General features: G+C 33.5%; 2 protein-coding genes across 4 annotated transcripts in view; one reads left to right on the plus strand and one right to left on the minus strand.

Moving 5' to 3' along the window:
* LOC117105797 (RING finger protein 37-like) overlaps nucleotides 1–5,728 on the plus strand; it is a 6,294-nt gene extending 566 nt beyond the window's left edge. Inside the window, exons 2-4 of the mRNA XM_033247077.1 lie at nucleotides 627–2,051; nucleotides 2,582–2,686; nucleotides 3,441–5,728. Of these exons, the coding sequence (XP_033102968.1) occupies nucleotides 659–2,051; nucleotides 2,582–2,686; nucleotides 3,441–3,622 (1,680 nt within the window). The 5' untranslated portion in view covers nucleotides 627–658 and the 3' untranslated portion in view covers nucleotides 3,623–5,728. The remainder of the gene's footprint in view (nucleotides 1–626; nucleotides 2,052–2,581; nucleotides 2,687–3,440) is intronic.
* Nucleotides 5,729–7,344: 1,616 nt separating this feature from the next.
* Nucleotides 7,345–15,085, minus strand: part of LOC117105796 — a 37,033-nt gene continuing 29,292 nt past the window's right edge. For 2 of the 3 annotated variants that reach the window (XM_033247075.1, XM_033247074.1), the window contains exons 5-8: nucleotides 12,646–12,790; nucleotides 9,914–10,040; nucleotides 8,948–9,084; nucleotides 7,994–8,312 (exon numbers count right to left, since the gene is read on the minus strand). In XM_033247075.1, coding sequence (XP_033102966.1) covers nucleotides 8,089–8,312; nucleotides 8,948–9,084; nucleotides 9,914–10,040; nucleotides 12,646–12,790 — 633 coding nt within the window. In that variant the 3' untranslated portion in view covers nucleotides 7,994–8,088. Of the gene's footprint in view, nucleotides 7,510–7,993; nucleotides 8,313–8,947; nucleotides 9,085–9,913; nucleotides 10,041–12,645; nucleotides 12,791–15,085 lie in introns of those variants that run through there. The other variant, XM_033247076.1, reaches the window with a different exon arrangement.

Here is a 15,085-nt window from a genome sequence, read left to right on the forward strand (position 1 = left end):
GTTACTCACCCTGCTCGTACAATGCCTGTTTTAAATTTATAGACTGATCCACTACAAAGGGGTAGTAGTAGTAGAGTCCTAGGCCTAATAGTTGTCACTAAAATCACTATTGTTGCATTTAGCTAGGAACATTAGAATCATTTCTTTGATTAACTTTTTTTTCCCTGCATAGAAGAGGCAAATCTTCATTCAATCATTTATTCACTTATTAATGTATTAATTTATTTATTTATTCCCTTCCTGTTTATTTTGCTCTTCACTTATTTGTTTAGTTGTTTTATTATTGATTTTATATTTAAGTTTGTTTCGACTTATTTTCTTTGAGGCATGCCCATCACAAGATCTTTTTCTTCTCGGGATCATGCCTTCTTGAAAAGCTTGTTTTCGTTTTTATCTTAAATCATATTGTTATTGTATATGTTGTGTGTTTGTACTATGGAAGTAAATTAATGTCTTTTGAAATGAAATTAAAACTTCTTTATCATAATGTATATTATACAAAAGCTAGAATGAAAGATGTCCAAAATTTTGTACAATTCAGTGGTTGATTTAAACAGTGTGACAAAGATAGAAAACCTTATCTTATTTTTATCCACATATCATATTCTTTCTAATTTCATTTGCAGGATATTGTAGGAGGTACAGTAATGCAGTCATTATGGCAATTAATTTTTGCCTGCCTATTTACAAACCAATAATAACATCTTCAACTGTCTCTGCTGATAGTTATGAGATATGCAATTTGATCAGCGGAGATTTCAGAAGATCTCACCAAGGCTTTGTCGCTGAGAGTTTCATTAGGCCTCCAATTACTGTAACATTGGAATTTCTTTGCAACATTTCAATACAGAGTATAGTTATAGCGCCCTCTGTTGGCCGACAAAGGTCTTCATCGTTTGAAATATACACAAAATCCATTCCAAGCCATAGGAGATTGTTACCAAACCTTGACCTTTGTGTCAATCATCACCAGGCAACAGATGAAAGCTCAAAAGCAAATATGATTGCCTATGGTGCTACTGAAGTATTAGTTGGAAAAGCATTTTCACAAAATCCAGATGTTAATTTATTCCGTTTTGAAAACAAGAAATTCACTGCAAGACAGCCATTTATGGATTGTTCAGCAAATCATTCAGGACATGAAGGAAATGTAATCATAAGATCATTACATCATCATCGAAGTAAACCATTGGCTGATGTAAGTCACCTGACTGTCCGCATTGTTCGTGTCCTTGGTGCAACAGTACCATGTATTAAAAAGATTGAAGTGTGGGGGCAGCCTTCCTTTGCAAATAATCAAAGTATTATTAATTCGATTGCAAAGATATTCACAAGTTTGAGGGCTCCTAAAGAAGTTCCACATCAGAAACAAGAGGATAAAGATACTCATCAAGGCACCACTGAAGCTCCAACAACTGACAGTGTTGAGGCTTCCTCTAAGAATGGAACAGAGTGTCCTGAAGAATTCATTGACCCAATTACACTTGAAGTTATGGCATTGCCAGTTTTACTCCCATCTGGTCACACGGTTGACCAGTCAACTCTGGACCGGTATGAAATTTCAAATGCCCAGTGGGGCCGGCCTAAAACTGACCCCTTTACTGGTGTCCCTTTCTCAGAGACTCTTAAACCTATACCTCATGCAAGGCTTAAAACTCATATAGATAAGTTCCTGTTAACAGCAGGGAAAGAGTTTGACACAGTTGCAAGGACTTCTGGGAGGTCCAGTGCTAATGCAGCTCTCGTTTCTACAATTGTCGCAGACAAAAATGTACAGTTGCCGGTAGAGAGAAAGGAACTTAATATTCGTTCAAATGCGAGACATTCCCTTAAACAGAGTATACCAATGCAACAATGCAATGCAGAAGATCGACACAGTAATCAAGACATTCTTAACTACCAATATTCAGTGCATAGTTCAAATGAGCAGCCGAGTGTTTGCAAGGGTGTGTCACGTAATCTGCAGCCCAATATTAGTAGGACCACAAAGAGAAATTCCAGTGCACAAGATATTTGTACCTCTTCAAACAAAATGAGGAAAACAGGAAATGGTAAGAAGTGTATAATGTGTTATTGCCCTTACTAAGCCAATAATTGCTTAAGCCTGGCTTGCACAGCGTCCTACGACGGTCGTATGACCGTCGCACGACGAATCTAACTCAGCTCTCTGTAAGCATTAGACGACACAACACAGTTTCCAGATTGCAGTTGGCAGTCTGAATGGATCGTTATTAGTAGGGTTCACAGGGAGAGTTTTTATGGCTTAGTATGGCCCAAATTGTGCTTTTTAGCTGGTCACGCCCTGCGTCGTACGACCGTCAAATCCAACTCGGCTCCTTGTCAGCACTAGATGACTCAACACCATCTGCTTATTGTCGGTGGCAGTTTGAACCAATCGTCATTAAAATTTGCGTTCTTCATAGAATCGCATCGGGTTCTGTTAGTGCACAACTAATAATAAAGATTGGCGATAGATAATTTATTATTTTTGGTCCGATGACCTTGCAAATGCTCTCCCGTAGACGCCAACACTGTTAAGGATCCCAGTCTAACTAATAGATATTTTTTTCTTTCCCAAAAGCTACCACTCATGAACAAAAACTAGCAGACAGTTTGGAAGATGCAATGAATAGTATCCTAGCAACCAGACGCAACTACAGGAAACTTACCATTCCTAGCTCGGCAGGTAACAGTTTTTTATTAGTATCCTTTACTTTGAGAAAGCGTCTGGAGCTCAAGTCTAGCATAAGATAAGTGTCTGGACCTCAAGTCCAAAATAGGTGCATGCAGCAACAAGAGGTCAGGTCAGGAAATATGAATCTTTGTCACCCAGCAGGTTCCAATTTATACTATATCATTTTTTAAACAAATATTTATCTTGGATACATCCAGTAATCAAACACAGGTGCATTACGTCCTCCAGAAATTTACTGTTACAAGCTCATCTTTCAGTGCTAAGTTTAGTTCTGGAACTTGAGATCAAAAACTGTAAAAATGCAACATTTAGGATTTTCTTGCTGGTTCTCTGGTTGAGTACGATTTGTAATTTCTGTTTTGTTTACTTTTTGTCATCAATTTTTTTTTTTCTCTTTTCCATTGGACAATTGTTGAAGTTAAAAATGACCAAGTATCTTACATTAGTTGTTATTAAAATTAATCCTGTTAGTTTGTTCATTTTATGGTGAATTTTAAAACACCAACCATTTTTTTTGTCAGTGGATTGTATGAAATGAATTTGCATAATTAAAAATGTCAAACAGTTAAAATTACTAAATTACATTGAGAATCAGGAAAAGTATACAATATTAAAATGTTATTGAATGGATGGGGATGCCTAGACAACCAATTAAATTCCAAAATATTTCCAATGGGATCTAAATTTAACATACCATCAGTTTTATACAAATCAAGACCATTTATTTAATTCTCTTCTCATTTAGAACCACCGATCCAAGTTTGTGCATCTTGCAAGACGAAGCCCGTCACTAGATCTGTGTTCTACCGTCTTCCGTGTCAACATCTTATGTGCAGACAGTGCGTGACACGCGAAGGTAATAACAAATGCGCTGCATGTGGTTTCGGCTTTAACAACTTTGATATAGTGAGAGTCCATGTCAGCTGATTCTGTGCTGCATTCCATGATGCGAATCTGTCTATTGGTACTCAACCATAGAGTCATTTGTTCACTGGTCCAAATCCACTCATTCTAGCTGTAATACAAAAGTATCTATCCTTTGGAAGAACAATCATTCCATTGAATAAGACCTCTGACTGTCTCAGTTACGACTTATCAGTGCTTCCTTTGTTCGCCATTCACAAGGATACCTATACTAAGTAAAAGACTTGCATGTGACAGACATTGTACAGTAATCATCATTGAACAAGTACTGTAATTCTACTTTATCAATATCAGCAAATAGGTCAGGAATTTCCCATTCTTCTGCATCTAGTTATTCCAATAGCAACTCCATATTGGGTTAATATTACAGCAGTGGGTCATTAATATATGGAACAACCTGGACAAACTAGATAAGAAATTAAAACCTAGTTTTTTTTATGATTAATTCATTCTAAATTATTCATTATAACTAATTCAATTTATAATTGAAATTGTAACTGTAAAGTGGGTTAAAAGGGCATGTGTTACAACCTCACATGCAGCCAAAATGGATATTAATAGACCAATTCGGTGATGTTTGTTTACATCCGGTCACGTGACATGAGTTTGATATACCATGGAAAATATTTGAGTGCGATCAGTGTGAAAGTATAGGAAAAAGTAATTTTATGGTTTTTTAAAACCCCCCACACCCCACTGTTAACGCGAGAAATATATCGCAAGGAAAGTCAATACGATTGTTGAGAATAGTTTTTATTTACTTATCTTAGCCTTGTATGCTTTAAAATTTAAGAGATTTCTTAAGCCTTAAAATCGTAGCATAGTTCCTAAACAGGCTGTATTTGCAGTGGCCTAGACCTAACATTTGTCGAAAAATCTCAATGTTTGCGGCTATTATCTTTTAGAGCATTAGCAATATCCACGTAATCACTGCTGTGACGCCCATCGCCAGAACACTCCATTAAATCGAGTTAACTGAAAAAACACACATGCACTTTTGGTGGAAGCCTACGCAGCTTTGTACTTTCTGACGAGAGAAAATGTGTTTATATTTTGCAAAGTAACAATTAAAGAATCGTTTGAGGTTAATTAATTACTCAGTGTAATATATTTTTTATTTTTATGTTATTATAAATCCATTTGAGAAGCACTGCCCTAGGTACTCTTTTCCTTTGATCATTATCTGCAACATCGTCAGGGCCACCTGGGGATTTTCTTAATTGCAGTACGCATAATTCAGCATTACCAATCTCTTTCAGATCATGTACTATTATTGAGTGAAGAGAGGTAAACAGATAGTGTTCTGTATACCAGCTTTTGCTGTCAAAATTTGAATTTGCTTATAGATTTAACAACTATTACCCCATGCATGAAAAGTTCTATGAAATATTGTTCTCTGTCACTGCCGTATATATTGTGACATGGAATGTTTTCTGACAGTGGAACGCACCTTAAAAAAAAAACAGACAAATATTTTTGGTGCTTTAATTTATTCTGCAAAGAAGCCTCCACTATTGAACATCTTAGTAATGATAAATTATATACTTTTTAATAATAAAGATAACAATAAAGTAATAATATTTATACATTTTTTATAAATAAAATATTTTTCAATATTTCATGGCATTAAATACATTTAACTGATTTTGATAGCAATATTACCATGACATGAATGCTTTTTCACTTTATTAGATCATGTAGGTATAAAATTTGATACTTCATAATGTCAATGAATAGATATTCAGATATATGCAAATTTAATCCAGATATCATTTTATAAAAATCAATCATTATATCCCACCATGCAATGGCAAACAACTGAAGCAAGATTCTCCAAATTGATGTTGATTCGACAAGCTCTCTAATTAAACTAATCTAACTTGCCAAATTGTATTGAAAAAATGGTTTGATGGTCCGTAGTCAACATACAATTTTTTTTTTGAATTATCACTCTTCCACACCAATAGTCATTACTATTGTCTTGATAGTTATAAATAATAGACAACCAACACAAGAAAAGTGTTGGATCACCAACATGTTTTAGATACGAAAAGCACAGGAATATCATAGTTATCAATTATGAAATAAAAAAAAAATATGCATAAATTATTTGGTTTAGATTGCATCCAGAATTTGTCTATTGTTTATTATTTTTACCCGTTTGGCTGTTGCATCAAGCTTTTTGAGGAAGGCTATAAAGCGTAATGACAATGATAGAAAGGGAAATGTAAGAGTCATTATACAGACTTTAACATTTAGTTAATTGCCTTTAAATGATAAGGAATTAAGGCCCGCTTAGTATTGTAAATGGCAATCATACAAATCGGGTTAAGCTATGCTATGAGTATAATAATGTAAATTTTTCCTCAGGGTAAAAACTGTTTTCCCCTGCATTCATTCACATATACACAAAGAAGTTGAAAAGTTGCCAAGCCTATGATCATTATCTAATCCCACCATCCATCACTGTGTAAGTCTAACATTTGGCGAAGCTGTATTTATTATTATGTATTCAACTCTTGACATTTTGCTCATTAAAACTTCACATATGTTACCCCAAATTATATACACAACCCGGACCTGATAGACCTAAAGAAATATTAAACATCTTTTATTTAGACAGTTACGCCATCTAAAATATTACTACAGTACCTACCTGTTCATATAGTAATGAACTGAATTTATATTTTGACGATTTTCATTATTATTTATACAGATATAATCTTGCTGAAATATATATCGTTAAATTCAGATGGAATGTAATTATGAATTTTAGTTGTTTTTAGTTAAATTTAAAAGAAAAAAATAAACAGTGAAACTATATACATATACATATAAATATATATATTTAATGTAATAATGTATAGTATATTATAAATAAATATACAGTACACTAAAGTACATAAATATTAATATGTATACATGGGTGCTCCACATACAGGTAAATGGTGACAGGTGCTCATTGGTGGACTTAATCCCTGTACATTTGACAAAAACATGATATGCCCAAATATGGTCATGATGACATATCAACTATATATGGGCATATAGTTTTTTGTCAAAGCAAATTTTATAATCTGGACAGGGTTTTAAAATCACTGATGTATTAGTACTTGATTATGTCTACCACTTAACCACCAGCCTTATCTCTGATGAAGGCCACAGGAGTAGCAGTTACAGCATATATACATATAATATATATATATATATATACACATATATATATATATATACATATACATACATATATATATACATACATACATACATAATAAAATGTATATACATACATAATATTAATGTAAGTTTATATACATACTATATATCATATATAATATATATTGAGGTTCCATTTGTGATTCCTACATGGTATTTGTTTCCTATGTATGTATGCATTCATGCATATTATTTATATATATATATATATATATATATATATATATATATATAAAACCAGGCCGACTACTTTTCTGCTTGTACTAAAAAATTTATTTACAATAATGGTGAGCAGATACCAGTGCTGCTCCCACATATGATGACCTCCTCCTATGGGTGGGGCATCTGTTTTTGTGCCCATGCTTGCCACTCTATGGGTGTCATTTTTTGATCAATTTAAATCTAATTCACAGCTAAAATGCTCTTCAAAATTTGATTAACCTTGGAGGATTTTCCACCTGGAATAAAAAATATTTTTAAAAGGCACTAAAATTCTTAGAAGTTATTGCTTTTTGTTTTTTTTTTGTTTTCGGTTTTTTTTTAGAATCTTCCATCATCGTTATGATATTAGTAGTTCCTGCTCGTGTTATGAATTTAGAAGATGATGAGGGATGACAGAATTAGCATGAACAAAGTAAAAATGGATGACGTGGTGCAAGAAGCGATACTTGTGTCTGAAAGAAAAATAAACAAAAAACAGTAGTTAATATAAATTACAAAGTAAAATTAAAGGAAAGTTAACAAATATGACATGATTAGGAAGTTTATTTTGTTTTGATTCAGTCCACTGCTTTACTTGGAATGTTTTAACATATCACACCAAACCTAAAAATCTGAAGGATGTGGTCCAAATCCCATTTGAGGCCCCCTTGTTCACAACTATTTGAACATGGCAACACATTTAATTAAATTTAATGAAAAACATTCATTTTGATAATTTTTTAGTTATTTAAAATGATTACAGTATTGTAAAGATGATGGAGCTACCAAAATTATATAATACAGTACAGTACTATATTAAAATGTTAGTTGTTATGATATCTATTTTTGTATTTGTAAGCTCCATGTAAGCTATGGGACACGGTTCTATGTTTTTTTTTATGTGTGTTTGGTTCATGCATTATGTTTTCTATAAATAAGATTGAAACAAACAAATAGTAGAATTTTATTGACATTTTAATAAATATTTGTGTATATTCCTTATTATTCCCTTCAAACTAAATCATCATAATTATTTAAATAATTTATTTGTTCTATTCATTAAATATTTCTTGTAAATAGGTGAAAACATCTTTGTGAAATTCACAATCAGCTGGTTCACCATTGCTACCGTGATCTTCAAACATGTGTAAGAAAAAACAAATGATATCAGAAAATGTAGGCCCAGTACCTGGATTGCAAGTCGAGTATTTTTTACCCAGTTCATTTTTTTCTGCCGCATATTTGATATCATTGGCGACCTCGTCTCGGTTTTCTCCTGAAATAGAAGTCGGTGAATTAATGTTTAATTTTTAAAATGCATGTTTCATTTTTTTCATTGTACAGTACTTTGAAAATGATTTAAGTTAATATTATTATTAGTGTGATGGAGCAATATTAACCCAGGCAGAAGACAGGGACAGAGATATTATATATTTTTATTGTGACTACATGCATTTCAACTGAGTTAAAATACTAAAAATGACCCTTAAGTTTTCATTGGAATAAAAATGTAGCTCAATATTCGCACACCCCCACCTCCCCAGCCTGAAATATGGAACCAGCCTAGGCCTGTTTAAAATCACAATTTTACCCCTTAAACCATGAAATCTCTTGTTGACTCCCTACCTACCAGGGATTTGACACCTGAACCTTAAAACTGAAGGCACTTGGTTCAAACTTTTTTTAAATCTCTCTCACCCCGCACTCCGTTTAAAAAGAGGCTTTGTATTTCTGCATTTCCTATAGAATTCCTGTACTTGGGGAAATCTATTTCGTATGGTTAATGAATGGGAAACAAGAAAAAAATAAATAAATAAATAAAATAAAAATAGAATTAATGGCCTGTAGTGTCAATCAGACTTAACAAGTGACTAATCAGAACGGTGGAGTACAGTACAAGCCGTCCATTACCTAAAATCCAGAATTCCACCGTCATCCATTTTCCCTTGCACTCCACTTGTTCTGCATCCTTTGGATCAAGAGTTGCTACAATTTGCCACATTTCCACGGATTCAACATTTGTTGATAAGGTTTCTCTGAAATCGTATCTAAAAATAGAAAAAAGAAATGGCAATTAGGTACAAAATATCATATGTTGCTCCTTGAACATATAATATCTGTGTTTGGCCTATCAACTTAACACTAACATCAATGAACATATACATGAATGATACTAAATCTATTTTGCATTGACCTTTGAACTTTTTGTTAATCAATTTAGATATGTTTATGGTAAATTCTATCAGTAAAATAAGGATTCTTCCATGATTTGAAGGCTTCGACCCGAGATGGATGTGGACTATTCATTCTTACAACTTACTTCCAGAAGGGGCACTAATTTGTGGGGGGCATAGTAATACGGCCCGACAGCCATTTTTTGGCAGGGGCATAGTAATACGGCCCGACAGCCATTTTTTGGCATTCTGCGAATGTGAATTTAAAACGCTATGTGTGCGGCCCGCCAAGCAACATTGGCTAGAAAACTCCTTGTTTTTAACGGGCCACCACCGATTATATATAAAAAGTAATATTAAAACTGGGAATAAAGTGGTGTAAAAGCAGTGCTTGGAGGTTTTTGGTGCGGCCTCGGTGTTTCAGTAAATTTCAGTAAATTAAACTATCATTTTAAAGCTTAAAATGTGCAGAATGTGAATATATCAACAAGTTAATGTTCTTGAATTAGTCACTGATACTAGGTTTGCCTTGGCAAGCTTGATTATTATATCTAATATCAGGAAATGCTGTATAAATAGGTTTATTGAAGTTTAATCAGGTCCCCTCACACACCTCATCCATTACAAATTTGTAGCATTGTAAAAAAAACCAACGGAATGAGGAAGTATATAAAAAGTTTGCAAATGAACAAAGTTTTCTTACGCATCAAATTGTTGTATATGTGGGAAGGTGAGTGACATTAGTTTTCCGGTTGATGATGTCGGCACCAAGGTGCTACAGCTTATTTTGCTGTTGCTCGAGCCGGTTAGATATATGTTATGTCCAATGACTGCCAAAAGAATGAAATAAATATTTTGTTAACAAATATTATGAATACAAATAAATTCAACAATTTGCCCATATATGGGTATGATGACAACGTAATTGCCATATATGGTCAAATCATGTGTGGCAATGTCAAGCCAAACCAGTCACTCGTGGCAAAACGAGTGACTGGTTTGGTTTGTCTTTGCCACATATATTTGTCACATTATATCAGTGGTGGATCCAGGATAATTTTCACCAGGGACTGGGAACAGTCAAATATTCCCCCTGCAGTTTTAGCCAAATTATATTTTATTTTATTTTAATGATGTTACACTTGGTTGAGATGTTTTGGCTGCTGTCTGGAGGGGCAAGTGGCCTTTCTACAGACAGGCACAATGTTCAGTTGTTCAGTTAAATTTTATTTCAGGAAAAGTTTTTGTGAAACTTAATTAAAAATATATTGCAAAATATACATTTTACCTTTAATTTACCTTTAATTTTACACTTTACATTTAATGCATGTATGATTGTTAGCAGTATTGTTAAAACTTTATTTCAACATGGAAGGTTGTTGCCCACAGTGGGTGTTTTTCTACAAGGTCGTGTACCGTAGTTGTAAAGTGAATGTCAATCATTAACAAAAAACCAGCAATTTACAATAGTCTATTTTATTTTTTTTGCATTTGGTGCATTCCTCGATTGTTCCACAAGACTTGGCATGGAACAGACCCACGCACACAATTTTTAATGACGCAAACAATCAGTAAATGGAATGATTGATTGATTATCATACAGCTAATTCTTTTAAATTTAATATTTGGGTGATCAACTTAAAAAACAAAATCATTTGATATTGTTTCTTAGTAGAGAAGTGCTCAGTCAAAATATATTCTAAGGAAATTTATAATTTTTCTATTTTCATTGAAATTTTCAGACTAATTATCATAGTTCGTTGAATTAACGTGCACATTGTGTTTGGCATTGATACACATGATGGTTTTCAAAAAGACTGTTTTGTCGTTTGAGAACAATAAGAAATCTGGGCCAGAACATTTCAACTATATACCTACTGACGCCTGTTGATCATTCATCCATTTAATAGAATTTAAACCCATTATTTTTCTTCTAGTTATTAAAAAAGCATGGTACAAGGAGAAAATCAGTTGTACGACTGTATCTAAAAATTGTTTTCCTCCGGAGCCTTAAAAGATAAATCCAAAGTGATTCTTGGTCCCTAGGTATTTATGTTTATGAAATTCAATTTAATATGGAGTAATTTCATCTCATTTCCAATTATCTTCTAATATGATTCTAGAATGTGTTATTATTTTATACTTGGAAACTGTTCAGTAAAGCTGATGTTCTCTCACAAGATTGGTTATGCTTTATAAAGTCTCAGGATGGAGCAATGTTTTATGTCGTGAGAACAAATTTTAGATTTTGAACTCTAGGATTGGCTATGATTTCCGGCCATCTGGAGGGTGCCATAATAATAAACCATGGTGGACATGAGGTGGTATTGACCCCTTATCTGTGAAAGTCGCCCTAGGCCCCCTTTATTTCAAATTCCTGCATTTGCCAACTGTATGATTTGAAAAGACTTAAATCTCGAATCTATTCAGTATGTCTGTTTAAAGTTGACAAATGTTATGTAGTCATTTGTTTGAAAATAAAACAAGTGACTCTACATATTCACATATAATCAATTGAATAAGATTAATTGGCTAGGTTCAGGTCATGTTGAATTTAACTCTCTACAAATAAACATCCAGGGACATATGAAAACCTGCTAAAATTTGCAACGTATTCTAATTTGATTATATAAATATTCAGTGATTTAAATGAATATTCATTATTGAGTCAACAGTCTAAACCTGAAACAGGAAAGACTTACTGAATCAGATCAGAAAACTTTTTTTAAGGTGTTGTCTAGATAAAATTTTCTATCATGACAGAAACTGTTGTAAGCACATATATGGTCATGATGTGCCTATATATGGTCAGGATATGATGTTATCATGACCATATTTAGGCAGATCAAGCCAAAATAGCATCTCTTCAGTCGGGCTACACTACCAACTCCCTGGTTAATGATAATAAGCCTCTAAGCGCGTCACATTATTACCCCGGTCATTGGATCAAACATGTATGGAACACATACTCAGCTCCCTGGCAGCAATAATGTTGCAGCTAGTAATTAGTGCAGTTGTGTTTGAACCTACCAGGTACCCACTTGTACTCCTGGGTGGAGATAGGCAAAGGTAGGTAGTATCTGGCCTGAGGACACAAGCAATGCGACGAGCGTCGGTCTCAAACTCCCGATCCTGCGATCAGAAGTTCAACGCCTTACACGCTACACTACGCCCACACGTTACACCTATGTATTGTGAAAGGAACTTCAAGGTTAAATTTAGGGCATTTTAAGAGTCATCCTTTATTTACAATAAACTGAATGTTTCATGAACCCAATGCTAATCCAGATATTTACATAATAATCACACACTGCCTATTCATCCAATCAAAAAATTCTGTTAAAATAAATGTCTCCAATTTATAGTTGGTATGGTTTTAACATTTCCATGCAATACTTTGTTTTCCTTGTTTTTAATTTATTTTTCAATACCAACCTGATGAGCGGCCTGAAAGGTCAAGGTTCACATCGTTAAAGATGGCACTTGTTAAAGATGTGCTGAACTTCCCATGTTTTAATGCGAGGTCTCCGACTGCGCATCTAAGCTGACTAGATAATCCACACTGTTCATTATAATTTGCCTAAAAGAACAAAAATGTGAAAGGTTACATCAACTTTACTTTAAATCATCAAAGTGTTACTGTTTGTGCTATTAAACGTGAATAAAAATTAGATTTACATGTATTGCGAATCTTCTAAAATTAAAATTAAATGGGTCCCAAGTCTTCCGGATATCAGGACGTCCTCCCGCAACCGGACAAGAATCTCCTGGAGAAGTAACTCATCTCCCGCAAATTCATTAAAATCTGCATGTTTTACTACAGTACTACCCTTTATTTTCTTTTAGCTCACAGAAGTAGTTTCGATAGGTATCATGAAGCAGGGGAAAAAAAATTAGATGTGCTATTAGGAATGCTTGTTTAAACCAATCTGCCTGAAATGACTTCTACCAAATTTGGACCCCTATAATTAAAGCTAAATTTGTCCATATTATTTTTTTTTTACATTGAATTTGTTTAAATATATACAGTACAACTCTTTAAATGTTTTGTAAAATTCTGAGATTTCCTTTTTAATTTTTTTTTCGTTTTTGTGAAGATGTGTATAATCTATTAATTCTGAATTTGAATGTTTTTTAATTGTTTGCACTTGGCATAGTCAGTAAAAAGTTCACAGTGCTGTTGACAAGTTTACTCGCCCCCTAATATTTTCCAGCCAATTTATTAGACACATCGTTTTGATGATATATGACTAGATAAAATTTCAAAAAAAGTATGTTTGTACACGTTAACTTGTTTTGGCACATGGGAAGGAACATTAAAAAAAGGTCTGGCAGTCAATGTGTATTTTTCTACAATTACTATTTTTAATGTATATACAATAAATTTGTTCCATTGTATTATCCAAATGACTTATTTTCATTTGTAAATAATATTATCTGAATAGGACAAGAAAATATTTCCCTCATTCATGGTAATTTAAAAAGGTTTTTCCCCAAATATTCCCCAGAGTATATGGGTCTTTAAAACTAATATTTTAAACTAAATACTAATTAATAAAAGGTTAATAAAAATATTTGTGTAGTGTCAGCTGTTTGGTGCATCAGGAACTGTTTGGTTTCCCAGCCCCGAGAGGTCTGTGTTTTAATCCTTGCGCTGTGCATTTTGATTGTATCCTTGAGCAAAGTCCTTTTAATATCTGCATTGCTTCAGTCTACCCAGGTATACCGGTACCAGAAAATTGCTGGAAATTCCAGGGGTAGCATCACAGTCATCCGCTTCACGCTACAGATACTGTGAATAAGCTCAGCCCTATGACCCTTAGTGGCTCAGCAAGGATTTACTCGTTTTTATTTTACTTTTATAATATATGTCTTTAATTTATATTGTAGTGGACATTATTATGAAAGGGCTTCACAATACTTAGTAACAATCTTACACAACAGTCAACATCCTCACTTCCATATTAGGTAGTAGTATAATATAAACTAAATGCAAATAAGGGAACATTTTTTCATAAGTAGGATTGACACCCATGAGATTAAGTTTGGGTGCTTGAAACTTAACGTCCCCACGTTCTACTAAAGGTCACGCTATTATGGTGATCGATGATGGTTATCAATCATATTTAAAGAAATTATGGTAACGAGGCTATAGAGCAACATGGTTGACAATTATGTGGATTTAAGTTTAGATGACGAGATATGATGCTAATGAAGAAAGATGTGATTACTACACTAGAAAGGTCACAGGGAATAAATGGGATGACGGATTGCAGAAGGAATATACAGTATGTTGTAGATGAATAATGAATGTAAACAACACATTCAAATGATTTAAATGAAAATCGTGCGTCTCCTAGAGGCCCACAAGGGGTTACCTTTATGTGCTACATGTTTTAATATATTATCCAAGTCCATAATGGAATTAAGAGCTTTTATGATAAACTATATAGGTTCACCCAATAAAATTGGTTGTTGCTTCTCGCGTTGAAGTATCATTTTGGGAATCGAATAAGAACATTTTGTATAGATTAACTGAGTCCTGGATCATTTGGCAATTTAATCAACGTTGATTCCATATGTGTTCCGGTCCACTGGGCACACAAATCATAACTAAGGGTGAGCATTGTTACCTAATGGTTTCCAGGCAGAAAGCACAGATATTAAAAATCTATCTTTGAATTTAAACTTATGACTTTGGTAGCTAATATTTTGTTGTAAGGTATATAAATTTCCAAGAACTCATCCCATTGGTAAAAATTATTTCGTGTTGTTTATGTTGGTATTATGCTGGATAGTAGGTAAAACAAATATATATGTGTAATTTTTTAATTATTTAAAATTTAATTTAATATTTCCTAATATATTTCTTATA

Source organism: Anneissia japonica, unplaced genomic scaffold (genome assembly GCF_011630105.1).
Source record: "Anneissia japonica isolate Jap-2015-1 unplaced genomic scaffold, ASM1163010v1 scaffold287754_len4335492_cov202, whole genome shotgun sequence".
In the NCBI taxonomy this organism is placed as follows: Eukaryota; Metazoa; Echinodermata; class Crinoidea; order Comatulida; family Comatulidae; genus Anneissia; species Anneissia japonica.